Consider the following 16,264-nt stretch of genomic DNA (forward strand, 5'->3'; position numbering starts at 1 on the left):
TTTTCAAAATAACGAACTAAATAATAATATTTAAGTACTTCCTCCGCAGCGCTGGGAGAAGTCGAGAAGTCTGGCCTAATAACATTATATAGGCTATGTCTCGTTACTGTCCCACATTAACGTTATGTTTAACAGCCAAAACGAAAAGAAACTGCACACATGAATATGTGACGGTGTCAGAGTAAAGCACATCTCTAAAAAAAATAGCAATGCTTGCTCTTGAGGGTGAATTGTTGGGGTTTTGGAATTTATAGTGTGGTCTAGACCTACTCTATCTGTAAAGTACTTGAGATAACTCTGTTATGTTTTGATACTATAATTAAAATTGAATTGAATTAATTTACAAATCCCAATTCCATTTAAGTTGGGAGGCTGTGTGAAACGTAAATAAAAATAGAACAGTGTTTTGCTAATCCTTTTCAACCTATATTCAATTGAATACACTACAAAGACAAGATATGTAATGTTCAAACTGATAAACTTTGTTTTTGTGCAAATATTCACTTATTTTGAATTTTATGCCTGCAACACTTTCCAAAAAAGTTGGGACAGGGCAAGGCAAGGCAAGGCAGCTTTATTTGTATAGCACATTTCAGCAACAGGGCAATTCAAAGTGCGTTACATAAAACATTAAAGAGCATTTAAAAACAATAAAAAAAAAAAAAATTAAAAACAGATAAAAGACGAGAATAAAATTTACAGTGCAGCATGAGAACAAGTAAATGAAGTCCAACTCGGGCCTCCCAGAGGACTTATACTTTAACTCTTTTTCTATTGCAACACAGGTTCCAATCCTGGCCTCCCAGAGGACTTATAAATTAACAATTATTTAAAGAAAAGCAACATCAAAAAGAAAAGGTCTTCAGCCTTGATTTGAAAGAACTGAGAGTTGTGGTGGACCTGCAATTTCCTGGGAGTTTGTTCCAGATATGTGGAGCATAAAGGCACACGTTTACTGCTCTGTTACATCACCTTTCATTTTAAGAACACTCAATAAGCATTTGGGAACTGAGGAGGAACAGAGGAATTGTTGAGGCTTTGTAGGTAAAATTATTTCCCCTTTCTTGCTTGATGTACAACTTCAGTTGCTTAACAGTCCGGGGTCTCCATTGTCATATTTTGTGTTTCATAATGTGCCACACATTTGGCAGACAGGTCTGGACTGCAGGGAGGCCAGTCTAGTACTCACTCTTTTACCACGAAGCCACGCTGTTGTAACACGTGCAGAATGTGGCTTGACATTGTCTTGCTGAAATAAGCAGGGACGTCCCTGAAAAAGACGTTGCTTGGATGGCAGCACATGTCGCTCCGAAACCTGTATATACCTTTCAGCATTAATGGTGCCTTCACAGAAGTTACCCATGGGCACTAACACACCCCCATACCATTGCAGTTTCTGTCTTTTAAACTTTGCGCTGATAACAATCTGGATGGTCCTTTTCCTCTTTGGCCCCGAGGACATGACGTCCATGATTTCCAACAACAATTTGAAATGTGGACTTGTCAGACCACAGCACACTTTTCCACTTTGCGTCAGTCCATCTCAGATGAGCTCGGGCCCAGAGAAGCCGGTGGCGTTTCTGAGGCCATGTCCACACAAACACGGGTATTTTTATAACCGTGACTTTTTTTACGCTGTTCGGCCTTCCGTCCACACGAAAACGCAGTTTCAGGGCACTGTAACCGAACATTTTTGAAAACTCCGGCCAGGGTGAGCATTTTCAGAACCGCCGGTTACAGTGTTGTCGTGTGGACAGTATAACCGGGTTTTTTGCCTTGCGACGTCAGAGTGTGCGCCCTTATCCGCTGTGTTTGACGTCATATTGTGTGCCGCTAACTGCTTTGTTGATGTTTGTTGACGATTCTTTGCAATGGCGGATGAGTAGGATGTAACTTTTTTCTAGGCTTCTGATTGGCCAAGGTGACTTTACGATTTGGGTTATATCGCCGCCTGCTGGTGTGGCATGCTCTTGACAGCGCTTGACAGCGTGTTTTTGCGTTTTCATGTGGACGGAGAAAAAACTCCGGTTATAAAAATACCCGTGTCCGTGTGGACTAGGCCTGAGTGTTGTTGATAAATGGCTTTTGTTTTTCATGGTAGAGTTTTAACTTGCACTTGTAGATGTAGCAACAAACTGTTTTAACTGACAATGGTTTTCTGAAGTGTTCCTGAGCCCACGTGGTAATATCCTTAGACCTAATCAAACTAATTGAAGTCACATGGTGGGTCAGCTGATTGTAAGGCCTACATATATCTCTTTATCAAATGTGTCCACCATTTGCCTGAAGACGACCCAACAGGGTCAAAACGTTGCCTTTGTATTAAATATGGGAGCTTAAAGCAGTGTTGCGGACGTTACATCTTTTCACTTTAATATCCTTTACATAAAAACAATGATTTTTAATGCAGTGTCGCCTGAGAGATCGAAGCTCACAGGCATTCAATGTTTGCTTTCGGCCTTGTCGCTTACGTGCAGAGATTTCTCCAGAATCTCTGAATCTTTTGATGATATTATTGACTGTAGATGATGAAACCCCTAAATTCCTTCCAATTGTACGTTGAGAATTGTTATTCTTTAACTGTTGGACTATTTGCTCACGCAGTTGTTCACAAAGTGATGAACCTCGTCCCATCCTTGCTTGTGAACAACTGAGCCTTTTGGGGATTCTCCTTTAATACCCAATTATGACAATTACCTGTGGAATGTTCCAAACTGTTTTTTTTTTTAGCATTGAACATGTAATATATTTTATTTGTAGTGTATTCAATTGAATATAGGTTGAGAAGGATTTGCAAATCATTGTATTCTGTTTTTATTCAGGCTTTACACAACGTCCCAACGTCATTGGAATTGGGGTTTGTATTATAAGGATTGACTGCTATGGAGAATAGCATTTTGGGAATGTAGCATAAGAAACATTCTGCTTGTATTCAGATTTTTTTTCTTTTTTCTGCCTGACTTGACTTCATAGGGCGTATGGAATGTAAACATATGATGACACAAATAATTTTAGGCATAAACAAAGCTTCTACATAGTAGCCTACATACATAAACATTGACTCCATCTCACATGCAAAGGCTGCATTCAGCAAACCAGCCACATGAAAAAGGAGTTTACTCTGCTCCCTTGTGGGAATATTATTTATTGTACCGTGAATTAAATTATGGCGGTCTAGTTGAACCAACATTCAATAAAGCAAGGGATAGAAGTAGTGAAACTCTTGCATTCAACAGCTCACTTTTGTGAACGTATGCAAAATATGCCTCAAGTATTAGTTTTTTTCTTAGTGTAATTTCGTTGTTGGTCGACGTGATCTAAAAAGCACATTTATTTCCCTCTGAATTGTGGGAAAAGTGGGACCCATATGACCCGCCTTATGCTTCTGATTGGCTTACCCAAGAGCCATACAGACCCTAACCAATCTCACTCCTAATGGAAAACTAAAGGAGAGGCAGAGTAGGGCGGGTCATGTCATGCGTTCACACAGCATGGAAGTCCTCGAATTAACAATCTTTCCATTCGACTTGAACGCAGCATACCTGACCCACCCTCCTAATTTTTCCCTTCTGCCGCCATTTTGCTGTGGTCTAAACAGCACGTCTGCGGCAGTCGACGAACCGGGTTGGGGTCTTTCCAACATTACACAAGTTTCTAAATCTTTTTTTTTTTAATCTGAAACTGGTAATTAACATCGCATACTTTGTCTACATAATATCTTTGGTTGTTGCATTGTAGTGTTCAAATATGAAAGCGAATACCACGGCAATTGCAAAACAAACAGCCGTCTTAACAACAAATAGCTAACCTATCTAGCTAGCTAACGCTAACGATAAGGTCGCGAGATATTGGTGGTAGGCCTCTTCTATGTAGCATGAGCTAAATATAATTCTAGACTAACGTTAGACCAGCACAATATGTCTAATATGGCTAATAATTAGTCAGGCTACACAAAATCAAAAGTCACGCTATTGTTTATTCCATATTTTATAAGTCTAATATTTGCCGATCTTTCAATCACTGCTGGGAATCGCTCGTAGTTTTTTCCAGCTAACTTTGGGCTACTTTTATTATTCAACAGTAAGTATCTGATTGTTTGTTTTTTAACTTGTCTTTGGTTTTAACCTTTGACCATATATACTTTAAACCAACACTAAAGGTGACCTGTAAGCTATGATATTTGCCAATTCTGGTTAACGTTATCTGTTTCAGATATTTTAGCCCGTAACTGATTAACGACTTCTGTGGTTGGGACTCCAGGGGAAATATTTATTTTACTTGCAATGCTAGTGAGTAACTTTGTGGATCCTTATTTTTATCCCAGTGTAAGTGATATTTTGCCTCTGTGTATTCTCCTGTTCCTTAAGATGGAAGCCAGAGCTTTTCTTCAGGCTGATCATGAGTGTCGAGCTAATAAGCCCTCCATGTCTTGGGAAAATAACCCCCCCAAGTCTGGACTCCCGAAAGTTATTTATTTAGATACTTGAAATGTATAAACATTGGCAGATAATGTAAAGTAGTCTGATAATGTAACTGAGTCTGTCCACTGAACTGGACCTCTGTTATAACCAAATTCCAGTTTGTGCTGGAGACATTGTTGAGAGGATATCTGTCTCACTGTACTGTACCTGTGTGTGGAAATGTCCAACTGTCTACTTTGTATTTGTGCACACCTGTCTGTCTCTTAATAACACCCTTTTCAGTTCCCTGGGGAGTGTTTTTGATTGATTTGTAGGTTTAAAACCATCATCTTGGCCCTTTGTGGGAGTCCCTGGAAATGGATAGCTTGCCCCCATGAGAATACATTGGCAGAAGATGGTATTTTTTTTTTCTTCTCTTCAGCAATGGCTGAAAATCTCTAGAGGCTTGAATATCCTGTCCATTTTTTTTCTACTGCCATCACCCAAATGTCACCAAGTGTGCAAAATTTCACCAAGTCCAAGAAGAAGCTGAGGATTGTTTTCCCACCGACCATCCATCCCCTTTTTGCCACATCAATTTAAGCATTTTTGGATCTATTTTTCTTTCTTTCATTAGTTACGCCAATTAATAAAAAAGAATAATAAAAAAAAAAAATCCCCAAAGGACTCTATTGCATCCACCATCAGTAATGTTTAGCAGTCTGGCGGAGATGTCTCAGAGTCTCAGAAAAGGGATGTCGTAGGAAGACAAGTGTCTCTGGGCGACCCACCCCCCTTTTCCTCTTATCTCACGGATCAAGTGTTCCTTCAGGACTCTATACCACCGCGGAGACCCCCTACCAGCAGTGCGCTCAAGAGGGAGACAACCTCTCAGCCACCTCAGGTAAAGATGGCATAATGCTAATAATAAAATCCAAATTGGCTTGTTAGTACAGATGGTATGACCCATTAAAGACTCAAAATGCGTAAATGGACTGCATTATGTACCCAATATGTGTGTGAAGGCTCACTGGCCATCTCAGTTGAAATGTCTTAGAAGCTATAAGTATTTAATATTGTTGCATCACCTGTTTCATTTTTTTGTTTACATCTCATTCATACATATTTTCCTTCAGTAAAGAGATTTCTACTCTTTGCACACAGACTAAAAACTAGGACTGTCCCTTAAGAAATACTCAACTTAAAGTCAAATTATTTTAGTGCTATTTTTCCTTCTTAGTTTCCACATATGCAGGCAAGAAGGCTACTTGTCAGAGAACGCAGCATCTGGTGTCGTGTGTTATCAAACAAACATGGACACTTCTTTGCAGCACAATTATTGAATGGAGTTAACAAGGTCTATTTAACCGGAAGTACACTGTTGCCTTAAGATGACAGCGCTTGCCTCTCTTCTCTTCAGAGGCTGAAAAAAGAAACTAGGCAGTGCTGATCAATCACATGCTAGCATTACGCTACCCACCAGAAGGAGCGTTTATTGCTCCGGTGCTTTCTGTTAGTTGTTGACGCAAAAGGAAATATCACAGCTTGTTTTTTCTGGTCATGTAGCACTGATTTCAAAAATGTTTGTGCTATTCCACTTCATAGACAACCCAGTTTTATGAAAAAAACCTCTTTTCAGCGCTAAAATACTTTATTTTTTCAAACCCAAAAGGTTGTGTGAAACCTAAAATGTTTGTGTAGTGATGATATTGTACTCCATTGCACTTTATTCAGATATTCCACTATTTTGTAAGGGAAAAAACTGCATGTAGACTTGTTGGTGCTAGTTTTACATGTGCAGACATGTTGGAAAAGTGTTAGTGAATGGATGTAGCGGAGTAGGGTTTTAGTTGCTGATGTGTGGCTGTGCTCTGTCTTGTTGGCCCTAAAGAGAACCAGCTGCTGGGTTTAAAGGTCCTAACCGCATCACCTCCGCCACTCAAGACGCATACCAGCATTACTATGACCAACCATGGAGATGACTGCTACTTCTTCTACTATTCCACCTGCACTAAAGTAAGCAAAGTTTGAGCACAAAAATCCCATTTACACACATACTGTAGTAACCAGTTGGAAAGTGACTGGTGACCAGGAGGAAGAGTAGGGTCTTACTGTGTTTTGATTCGTGGTGCAGGGAGACAGCTGCCCATTCAGACACTGTGAGGCGGCCATGGGCAGTGAGATCGTCTGCAACCTCTGGCAGGAGGGACGCTGCTTCCGTGCCGTCTGCAAGTTTCGCCACATGGAGATAACAGTAAGCAACATTTTGATAACATTTTTAAACAAAGCTTATATCTCCTTCAAGCTTTGCCCACTCGAGGCTGTGTGTTGACTGGCCATTAACAAAGGGTAGAACAAGTCTCCCTGTAAACCTGGGCCAGGAGCTCCCTGAATTTGACCCTCCTTTGATTTCAGTTGCACTGTGGCATATATAAGGGCAGTTTCCTGAGCACAGGTTCATTTGAGATGCGACCATCTTTTCCGTGCATGCTCTTACATGTTGTGTATCTCTTTCATCTGAACAGAAAAACCGAAAGGAGATATCTTGTTATTGGGAGAACCAGGCAGCTGGCTGCCAGAAGCCACACTGCGCCTTCTTCCATGAAAAGCCCCGCTACATCGATGGCATCTTTGTCCCACCTGATAAAGGTGAGTGGACACTAAGAATTGAAATGTGGAGAGTTTAAGACTGTTAAATCCGCCTGTGAAAGGCCGTAATGGTAAGTGCTGTAATTCTCCCAGGTCTAAGCAGAAAAGAGGAACAGCCCCACGAGGAGCCGTCCCCCCCGCCAGCTGCCCCCCTCCCCACCGCAGCCAATCCCCAGCTCAGAGGTGTCATCAAGACAGAGAACCAGGAGCCAGTACCGAGCCCCACACACCCACCAGTGGTGATCAATCCAGCAGACGATGACGAGGATGAAGATGGTGAGCAGGATTTTAAACTCAAAATGACTACATTGTCTCTTCTAATCCTAATTTTGAGCCAATAACTGCCTTGTGATCTTTAGCATTTGCATGTCTTTATTTTTTCCAGACCAGTACTCAGAGGAGGGAGAGGATGGAAAGGTTGGCTCTTCTCCTAGAAAACTACCCAAATCAGGTGAGACTGGTCAGAGACTTAACTCTGGTAACACAATTGGTCATAATTTGTGACCAAAGCTGTACTATACACAACTCCTGAATGCCCTTTATGGTTTTTGTTTTTTTTTTTTTTATTGGCTAATGTTGTGTCTTGACAGGTGACTCACTGAACTTCGGAGTGAGCACCCTGGAGGAGATCCGGCTGAGGAAGGCCCTGAAGGCCAGCATGAAGAGAGCTGGTTACCCCATCCAGAGTGCTGATACTGCGGCCAATGGGGAGAAAGAAAACATCCAGTCATTCTTTCGACCACCCCTCTACGGGGAGGGAGATGGTAAAAACCAGGAATTTGTCAGAATAGCAGGGAGTTGATACCCAACTCTGCATCCTTCCTCCTGCCAGATTAACTCATTTGGTGTTATATCTTTCGGTCTGATGATATTGTGGAATATAGTTTTGAGGGATTGTGTTAATTGATGAATTTGCTCAACATGAATACATTGTATGTATGATCAGCTCATAGGCATATCAGTGCCTGGGGTCTGTAAATAAATCCAGAAAACGGACCGTTAGCTTGACTGCTGTTGCTACTGTGCAGCAGCATTGTTTGGACAAAAGTGATTCATTTCAGGCCTTATGCACTGAAATATTCTGCTCGTGGTTGCTTGGAAACAGCATCTCACTTGGCTCTGTCTCCCATCTGATGATAAGATGAAGATATCTGGTCTCAATATTCCCCTCTTAAAAACTAAAAATAAATGTTAGTGTTGAATGGCTAAAAAATAATTAAAATTGTAACCGACTTTCATTCCTAATGAGAACTAAAATCATTATTTTCCTGTTCTCAACCAGCACTTGTTCCCTCTTTCAACCTAGGCCCACTTGTCTTTGAAGAAACTTGGAGACCACGAGGCAGTGTGGCCGAAAGGCTCGGAAGGAAGATGCCCAACACTGGTACGTTTCTCTTTGTTCCACCTTATCACCAGATGTAGTACCAGTGCTAATAATGATGGTCTTAATTGCACGGATTAGAAGCTCATGACTTGTCCTTGCCGTAGATGTGAACATTGCAGAAGGTGTCCCACTGAAAAGGAGTCTGGCTGGGCGTCTGGGCCGAGTTGTGGATGAGGAAGAGCCAATAATGCCCCCTCAGAAAGGTGAGAATCAAGACACGTCAAAAACAAGTTAATTGGTCACCCAACACCACCTCAAAATCATTAAGTAGGGCTGCACAATTAATTAAATGCAATTTTATCGAAATCACAACATGAACTAGTGCAATATCCAAATCGCAGGGGGTGCGTAATATTTGTGAGACATCCAGGCCTACAAATCGTATCCTACAGACTAAAGAAAACGACTTTGTGGGCGCCCGGATAGCTCAGTTGGTAGAGCGGGCGCCCATATATAGAGGTTCACTCCTCGACGCAGCGGGCCCGGGTTCGACTCCGACCTGTAATGGCAAAATTACATTTAAGCATAATTCCTTATATTTTTGTTTTATTTCTACTTTGATTTTCTTACAATACTGAAAGAGAGTTTATCTCATTTCCACTTCTTGATGTTGATTCTAACTAAGTGAGACATCCAGTCTGGAACATAATGTGAGCACTGTTCGCCTGAACCGATAAAGGTGCAAGGCCACAGTAAACTATCTTTCTCTGCCTATTCAGTTTTTCCTATGCCAGTTGAGATGTAACTGGGGGGTAAAAGTCGTACAGGGAGGAGGAGGTGAGATGGCTCAGAGATGTCTCGTGTTTTTTGATTGTCTTCATGTGTATCAGATTGCCTGTAAGAATTGTAGCGTCATAATAATAATCCAAGTGCGTGTGTGCTGTCACTCTGAAGATGCATATAAGCCTAGTGTTTCTGTTCACTCATTTGAGGGACTGACTCCACACAGGGCTGCTGTGCCTTTTGTGAAATCATGTTGCTCTTATATTTGCAAATATATTTTTAATAAAATACCAAAACCTAACTTGGTTTATTCTCCTACTGTCTTATTTGTTTCACTTTACTAAACTTTCAAAACTTTACTCCTGCTGCAAAAGAAACTTCCACATCAGACCTGTGGCCCTTTGCTGCATGTCATTCTCCCTCTATCTCCCTTTTCTTGTAATCAGCTGTCGTGGCAAAAAAATACAGGCCGAAAACTAAAAACTTAAAATTTTTAATGTTGTTCAATGAAAATGAGAATAATGATTCAAAAATGATCATTCCCTCCAATATCGTGAATCATATCGCAATCGCAATATCAGTCAAAATAAACGCAATTAGATATTTTTCTCGTATCGTGCAGTCCTAATCTTAAAGTGGGAATGGCAATGGTTACAGTTTTGATGGGGCACATAATTTCTAGAAGGAAAAATGTCCTTACCTTTTTCTTTCATCTACAGCTTTTAAACCTGTTAAGGACAGACTTGGACTGCCTCGGTCTGTTGCACCCGCTGAACCAGGTAAGAAGTCTGACGGATACGAGAGGCTGTCATTGTCCAGTATTTTGTCTGGAAAGATATGAATCGCGCACATTGATTAAAACCTTGTTAATCGTTGTCCTGAACCTTCCCAACAGCCGTGGCCGACGTTGAGTCAAAGAGAGCCCCTGAGCAGATTCGCATCAAAACTCTGGAGGAGATCAGACAGGAGAAGGCAGCCAAGTCTCAGAGCCAGAAGGAAGAATCTTCAGCCATGGCTTCAGAAGTCAACGCCACCAAAACCAAGGGTGTCAAGCGAGCCATCACCGTCAAAGACAACTCCATTAGGCACGTCAAACTGTTCTCGGAGATCCTCGGCGCCAAGAAGAAAAGACAGGAGGAGCCGGAACAGAACCCCAGCCCCAAGAAATCCAAGCACACTGTGGAGAAAGCTCCAGGCAAGAGCCAGGCAGAGTCTGACCCAGCAGGTCCTGGTCCTGAGGCTACAAACGCGTGGGAGGTTAGAGTAAAGACCCTGGAGGAGATCCACAGGGAGAAGGCGGCAAAGATTCGGGCTCAGCCGGCCCCGGAGGCCGAAGATGAGAAGAGCTCTGATGCTGAGGTGAACGACGTTAAGAAGCCTCGCCTACTGCGCATCAAGAAACTGGTTTCCCAAAGTAAGACTTACCCTTACACTTCTGTAGATTTGTTCCCCGTGTGTTGACACAAGGAATGTAACTGTTGTTAACTCTACTGTTGTAAATTCTTTCAGATTGAATTAGATTTTAAATTTGCTAATCCTCATTTTACATGCCACTAGGGCTGAGGCGATATGGACCAAAAATCATATCTCTGTATTTTTCGGCTCAATGGCGTTACATGATCGGTATTTTCAACAGTAACAGATGTTTTAAAATGGAGAAAGGAAGAACTGCTTTTTCCTACCCGACTCCCTCCTCCTTTGGCTGTCAAGAGACACATTGGCGTGATGTCTCCGTCAATGCGCCCTCATATTGGAAATGTTGCACAGTTGCCATTTTATCCGCCACTTTTTCCCACAACAAGTAATGTTCCATAGCCTACAGCAGACGGAGACTGAGCGGTCTGCTCGGTACATCATCCGTGCAGAATGAGGTTTCAACTGGGTTATTGGCGCAAAGCCCTTTTCTCCCAACAAGCCTTTTTGACTGATATCTGTGAGGCCTAAATGAACCAAACAATACATACAACTACTAATCCTTACGCAGTTTGAGTTGCACATTTCAACACGCCTCGTCATTGCATACCCAGCAATAAACCTGCCTAGTGTGCAGTAGATTGGACGAATTGACCGACACCCGGACCAACGGGCACACAGACACGCGCACAGAGTCCTTCAATCATTAGATGTTGTTGAATTGTTAGTAGGGATAGACCGATTTATCGGCCCTGGCTGATTATGGGGCCGTTTTTTGGCAAGTTTGCAGATTATGATAACCGATTTTTAAAGTTAATGAATTAAAAAGGGCGCTACTTTGGCTTGGCTACAGCTGTGTCTGTCCTTCTGCTTCGGTTTCACTCCCCACGGAGTCTGACTTGTCCCGCCCACAACACTATCTGACTCTTTTTTTTTTACGGTGGACTATGTCGAAAGTTTCTCATTTATTAAATAATTGCTTCAAGCGTTTAAACAAAGTTTTGTGTCGGAGTTTGTAACATTCCAAAATCTTAATTTTGACTTAAAAGCTTTTCATTTTCACTGTAAATGCATATCGCTTCAAAAAATCTGTTATCTGTTTCATTAACCACTAATAATTGGTTATCGGTATCGGCCTTGGAAAAAAAAAAAACAGTATCTGCCGATTCCCTCATTTTTAACATGAAATTTATGTTGAACTTGGCAGGCAACATCACAACACCGAAGAGTGCTGAAGTGACAGAGAAGCCACTGAAAACTCTTGCTGCTCCTGAGGTAAAGTCTGTAAGATACTGCAGCGTTGGCTGTGGTTGCTTGTTGTTCTGTGGACTCTTGTGTGTGACGGTGGTTTTCCTGTATCCTTCTAGCCCAGTGCTGCCACCAGTAACAATGTCAAGGTGAAGACCTTTGAGGAGATCATGCAGGAGAAACGTCTTCGCAAGCAGGAGATGGAGGAGCAGGCCAAAGCCTCTGCTGAAACCGAGCCTTCTCCGAAACCGGCCGATGAAGGAACCCTCAAGAGGAAGGTTCCTGCTAGAGGCGGTCTTACATGCCCAGGCTCCTCGTCGCCTTCCTCCACCCCTCTGGCTCCGGACTCTACCCCTCCCACCCAAAAACGGATCCCCCTTAAATCCAAGGCCGCTTCCCCTCTGAACAGCACTGCTTCTGGTACAAGAGGTGCTGCTGTTCCAGCTGCGAGCTCAGTCCCTGCGAAGCAGAGTTCTTCTCCACTGGAGGCCGAGCCCAAGTCCGACTCCCAGAGCCCCAGCGCCCCGGGAAAGGTCCCAGACAAAAACACAAAGTGTTCCGCCGCACCGTCTGCAGCCAAGCAGGCCAGAGCAGCTCCTCGGGGTCCCGCTGCAGGGGCCCGTGCTTCTGATAAAGCATTGAACAATAATCAGAAGAAATCCCCAGAACACACTGCAGATACCAAAGGTATTGCACCTTTCATTTGCTTACTTCATTTTGCAACCCATGTTTCTGTTTGAGCATAGGAAAACCCACCTTAGTCCTGGATAGGCAGGGGAAATCTCTGACCTGTTTCACAATGTACAAGCTGTGCATTCACACGCATAACAGTGACCTTGTTATTATCCATCTGCAGACACCTGTTTTCTCTGCAAATGTCATGTAAACAAAAAGCACATTTCTACTTAATTGGGGCGTAGGTTTTAGAGAAGCCTGATGGTTTGGCTATGTAGACACATAACAGGGCTTCAAACGGGGTGTGTACACACACGCGTGTCACAATGCCTCAACACAGGAAAGAGCAACGAAGCACTTCCTGTCTTCCACTGTTCCACTATAAGCATCATCAAAACGTTGCCTCCTTTTCAGTGAGGCCCAAGCTGAACGTGAAGCCGTCTGTGGTGAAGCCAGCGGTGCAGGTGAAGCCGGGCCAGAAGAGGAGGGGAGCAGAGCGATCAGCTGTTGCTGCTGTTAAGCCTCTGAACAGCGTCTCTACAGTGCTGGGGGATCCACAGCAGGAGACGCCATGCAGAGACAGACAGGTTGGTCTTGGTCATTCTGTATTTCCATATTAGTCTGTCCAGAGCATGCACAAAGACCTTTTCAAATCTATCTTACATTAATTTGATGTGGCACATTTCATATTTGCTTTTATATTCCCTTACATTTCCTCATTTGTGTATTCATTCATCTTTTTATTTACCTCATTTAAATTATTTATATCTAATACTTTCTGGGAGTATTTTACACACCCTCCTAGTTTTGTTAATTGTTTATGCCCATTTACACTGTTGGTCATAACATGTTCCCCTTTTTTTTATATTCTGCCTAGAGTTAATGAAATTGTCACCTAATCTTAAATTTAAAGGAGAAAACTGCAGATAAAGTATCATAGGGAATCCAAACCATCTAGTGCTGTTAATGACCTCTGTTAACTTTTTGTTCCATTGTCAGGAGTCCCTGGCCTCCAATGCTGAGGCTCAGCTGAGCTCTGCTGTTCCCCAAAGTCCCAGCACGCTGTTGGACAGCTCCGGCTCCAGCCCACCGGGAGAGGAGCTCCAGACTGTCCCTGTCTTCAAACGGAGCCAAGAAACCAAGCCAACTGTCAATGTTGCTGCTGCCAGAGAGGCCTGCACAGTCCCCCAAAGGTAAAGGTCCACAGAGAGCTTAAAAATGTCCACTTAAAGTTTGAACATGAACACTAATTTCTTAGTTATGTCAGACTTAACCAGGCAAAAGTCTGTGGGCAGGTGTGGGGAGTGATGTATTCATTCTGGCCAAATTAAAGGAACAATTTTAACTTTACACAACAACTTGTTTAACTGTATGCAAGTAAGAAATGTTATTACAGGATACCACCAAAACAATGCTGCCTTCAAGGGAAGGTCGGAAAGTCTGATTAAGAGCAAACAGTCTTTCTTACACAAAATGTCCCATTTATCTAAAGTGCTCATATTATGCTTTTGGGCTTTTTCCCTTTCCTTTATCATGTTATATATCTTTTTTTGTGCATGTTATAGGTTTACAAAGTGAAAAAGCCCAAAGTCCACTCCAAAGGGACTTACCATGTCCAACAGAAAAGACTGTTCACAAACTGCTCCAAACAGCTCTATTGTAGTCCAGCCTTTACTTCAGAGACAAACGTGGTCACTTTGTAACACACGTTATAATGCTCGCCTAGCTGCTAGCGTGGCACGCCCTCATACTCAGCTTCTGACTGGCTAGTAGTCCTTACCTAGCTACTGCGCATGTGCAACTCTCAACAAAGATGAAACAGAAGTGTGATGTCTCACTCTGTAGCTAAAACTGAGCGCTCAACACACAGGGTGAAAAGAGGAGCTGCAGCAATGTGCAGTACAACAACCACATAAACCTATTCTGGTCCAACCTTTTAAATACAATAATGAACCTGAAAATGAGCATATATATGAGCACTTCAACACAAACGTCTCAAATACATCAGTGTTTAATGCCAGGTCATAAGACCACAACAAATGCAGAAGAACTGCCAACTTTTCCACCCAACTTCGCCTCCTATCGGCCCATTATTATTTTTCTTATTAGCAAGTGACCCGAGAGTAAAACTCCTCTGTATTCGTTTCAGCCCAGTCCTGAAGACTCCCACTCAGCCCAAGTCCCGGAGACTGAGCGTAGCTGCGTCCCGCACCGTCTCCACCTCCAGCGCTGCTGCCTCTTCCTCCTCCGCTGTGGACGACTTCGAGGAGCTGATCAACGAGTTCACAGACAACGACCATCTGGAGGGAGACGTGGACCCTGGCATGGAAGAGGACGACCTGCTGCAGGAACTGTCAGAGATGATTGACAGCTGAGGGCTCCGTCTAGCACAGTCGGCACCCCCCCTCCCCAACAACCATGTCGAGTAAACACAGTCAGCCACTAGCTACCATGGAGCGTTTTTAAAGATATTATTTTCTGAAGAAGTTCAACTTATATTTAAGCTTTAGATTCATGTTTGTTTTTCTTTACATGTTAGACATCCTTCTCCTTGTTCATTTCCTTCCCATGTGATCGTCTGCTCACCCCAAGGGTTTCTGCAGGGCGTATTTTTTCATTTTTATCACGTATGTTCATGATCATTCGGGTCAAAGCTTTTGGTGCTGGGAGATGTTAAGAACATTATCATTTTGTCAGGAATCCTGGAAGATGTTAAATCTTGGGAACGATGAATGAGTCATTTTAGAGGGAAGTCCTATCTGTATACTGTGTATGCAAAGGGAAGAGTCAGCGGAGTATAGAAATAATGAAAACTGCTGCACTTGCAGTAGCCTGCCCCCAACCTCTTGTGTTTTTGTTTTTATATCTGTGAGTGGACAAAGACTGCTGTTGCCCAGCTGGTTCCCAGATTATAGATTATGACATTTAAATGTATCATTTTTAATTTAACGATGACCCTGTCAACAAAGCTCAGGTCCGAGCCTGAGAGGAAGTTACTATGAAGCTAATCAGCTGTGTTACTGTCGGGATCGTTTTACCCATCAGGTTTATGTAGTTGATAGATTTTCCACTCAGTGCACCTTCTACCAGTGGCTGTTCCTTAGTGTTTTTATAATGTTTAACCGAAATGTAGTTTTTTTTTTTTTTTTTTTTTTTTTTTTTAACCAGTTCTTTTATTCAGTGGGCATACTTTTGAAACAACCAGTCTGGACTAAACGTGCAAGTGCTCTCTTGGCTTTGTTAATGAACACCTCAGGGACTGTTTTTATGTTCCTGATATGATTGACAAACACTGTATTTGAATTCAACAATGCTGTCTTTAGTTGTCTTTTTCTCTTTGGTGTTGGCATTGGTTTATCAATGTGGTCTGAGAAAAGATCAACTTGTTTTTTTTGGTCTTAACATGTGTTTGCTCTGTCCTGATCCTTTTCCACAAGCTTGCTATTCAAAGGGACTTGTACATATTACTGTGTAAATAAAAAGCTGCTTTTAATGACCAGCTGGATCAATAATTGATGATTTTAAAATGGCAGTCAGCCAATACTTTGTGCTGGGTTTGGGGATCAACATCAGGTGCTGATACATTACCTAAGTTATTTATAACTGGTGACTTCTTTTTATTCAACCTAGCTCAGAGATATCCTCCCATATCTCTGAGCTAGGGGGGACCAAATTGTTAATCTTTCAAAAATGTCAACATGAACCCAATATTTTATCAAATATACGTCAGCCTATTTGTGGGGGAAAAAACCAATGATAGGCTTACTGGCCT

General features: G+C 42.4%; 1 protein-coding gene across 4 annotated transcripts; it reads left to right on the forward strand.

The window, feature by feature from the left end:
* Positions 1 to 3,549: 3,549 nt before the first annotated feature.
* On the forward strand, positions 3,550 to 15,991 carry zc3h11a (zinc finger CCCH-type containing 11A). 4 transcript variants are annotated; one of them, XM_028575589.1, is made up of 18 exons: positions 3,550 to 3,684; positions 4,041 to 4,080; positions 5,233 to 5,304; positions 6,292 to 6,416; positions 6,535 to 6,654; positions 6,926 to 7,049; positions 7,143 to 7,325; positions 7,435 to 7,500; positions 7,640 to 7,813; positions 8,356 to 8,433; positions 8,538 to 8,636; positions 9,876 to 9,935; positions 10,052 to 10,570; positions 11,777 to 11,844; positions 11,937 to 12,504; positions 12,907 to 13,079; positions 13,492 to 13,685; positions 14,642 to 15,991. In XM_028575589.1, the coding sequence occupies exons 4-18, from the start codon at positions 6,363 to 6,365 to the stop codon at positions 14,865 to 14,867; spliced, it is 2,706 nt and encodes a 901-aa protein (XP_028431390.1). In that variant the 5' UTR covers positions 3,550 to 3,684; positions 4,041 to 4,080; positions 5,233 to 5,304; positions 6,292 to 6,362; the 3' UTR covers positions 14,868 to 15,991. The 4 variants fall into 4 exon arrangements, with proteins under 4 accessions (XP_028431390.1, XP_028431387.1, XP_028431389.1 ...); XM_028575586.1 differs by having other exon boundaries at positions 3,550 to 4,080; positions 4,843 to 5,304; XM_028575588.1 differs by lacking the exon at positions 4,041 to 4,080 and having other exon boundaries at positions 4,843 to 5,304.
* Positions 15,992 to 16,264: the final 273 nt, after the last annotated feature.

The sequence above is a fragment of the Perca flavescens genome, chromosome 4, assembly GCF_004354835.1.
Source record: "Perca flavescens isolate YP-PL-M2 chromosome 4, PFLA_1.0, whole genome shotgun sequence".
NCBI lineage: Eukaryota > Metazoa > Chordata > Actinopteri > Perciformes > Percidae > Perca > Perca flavescens.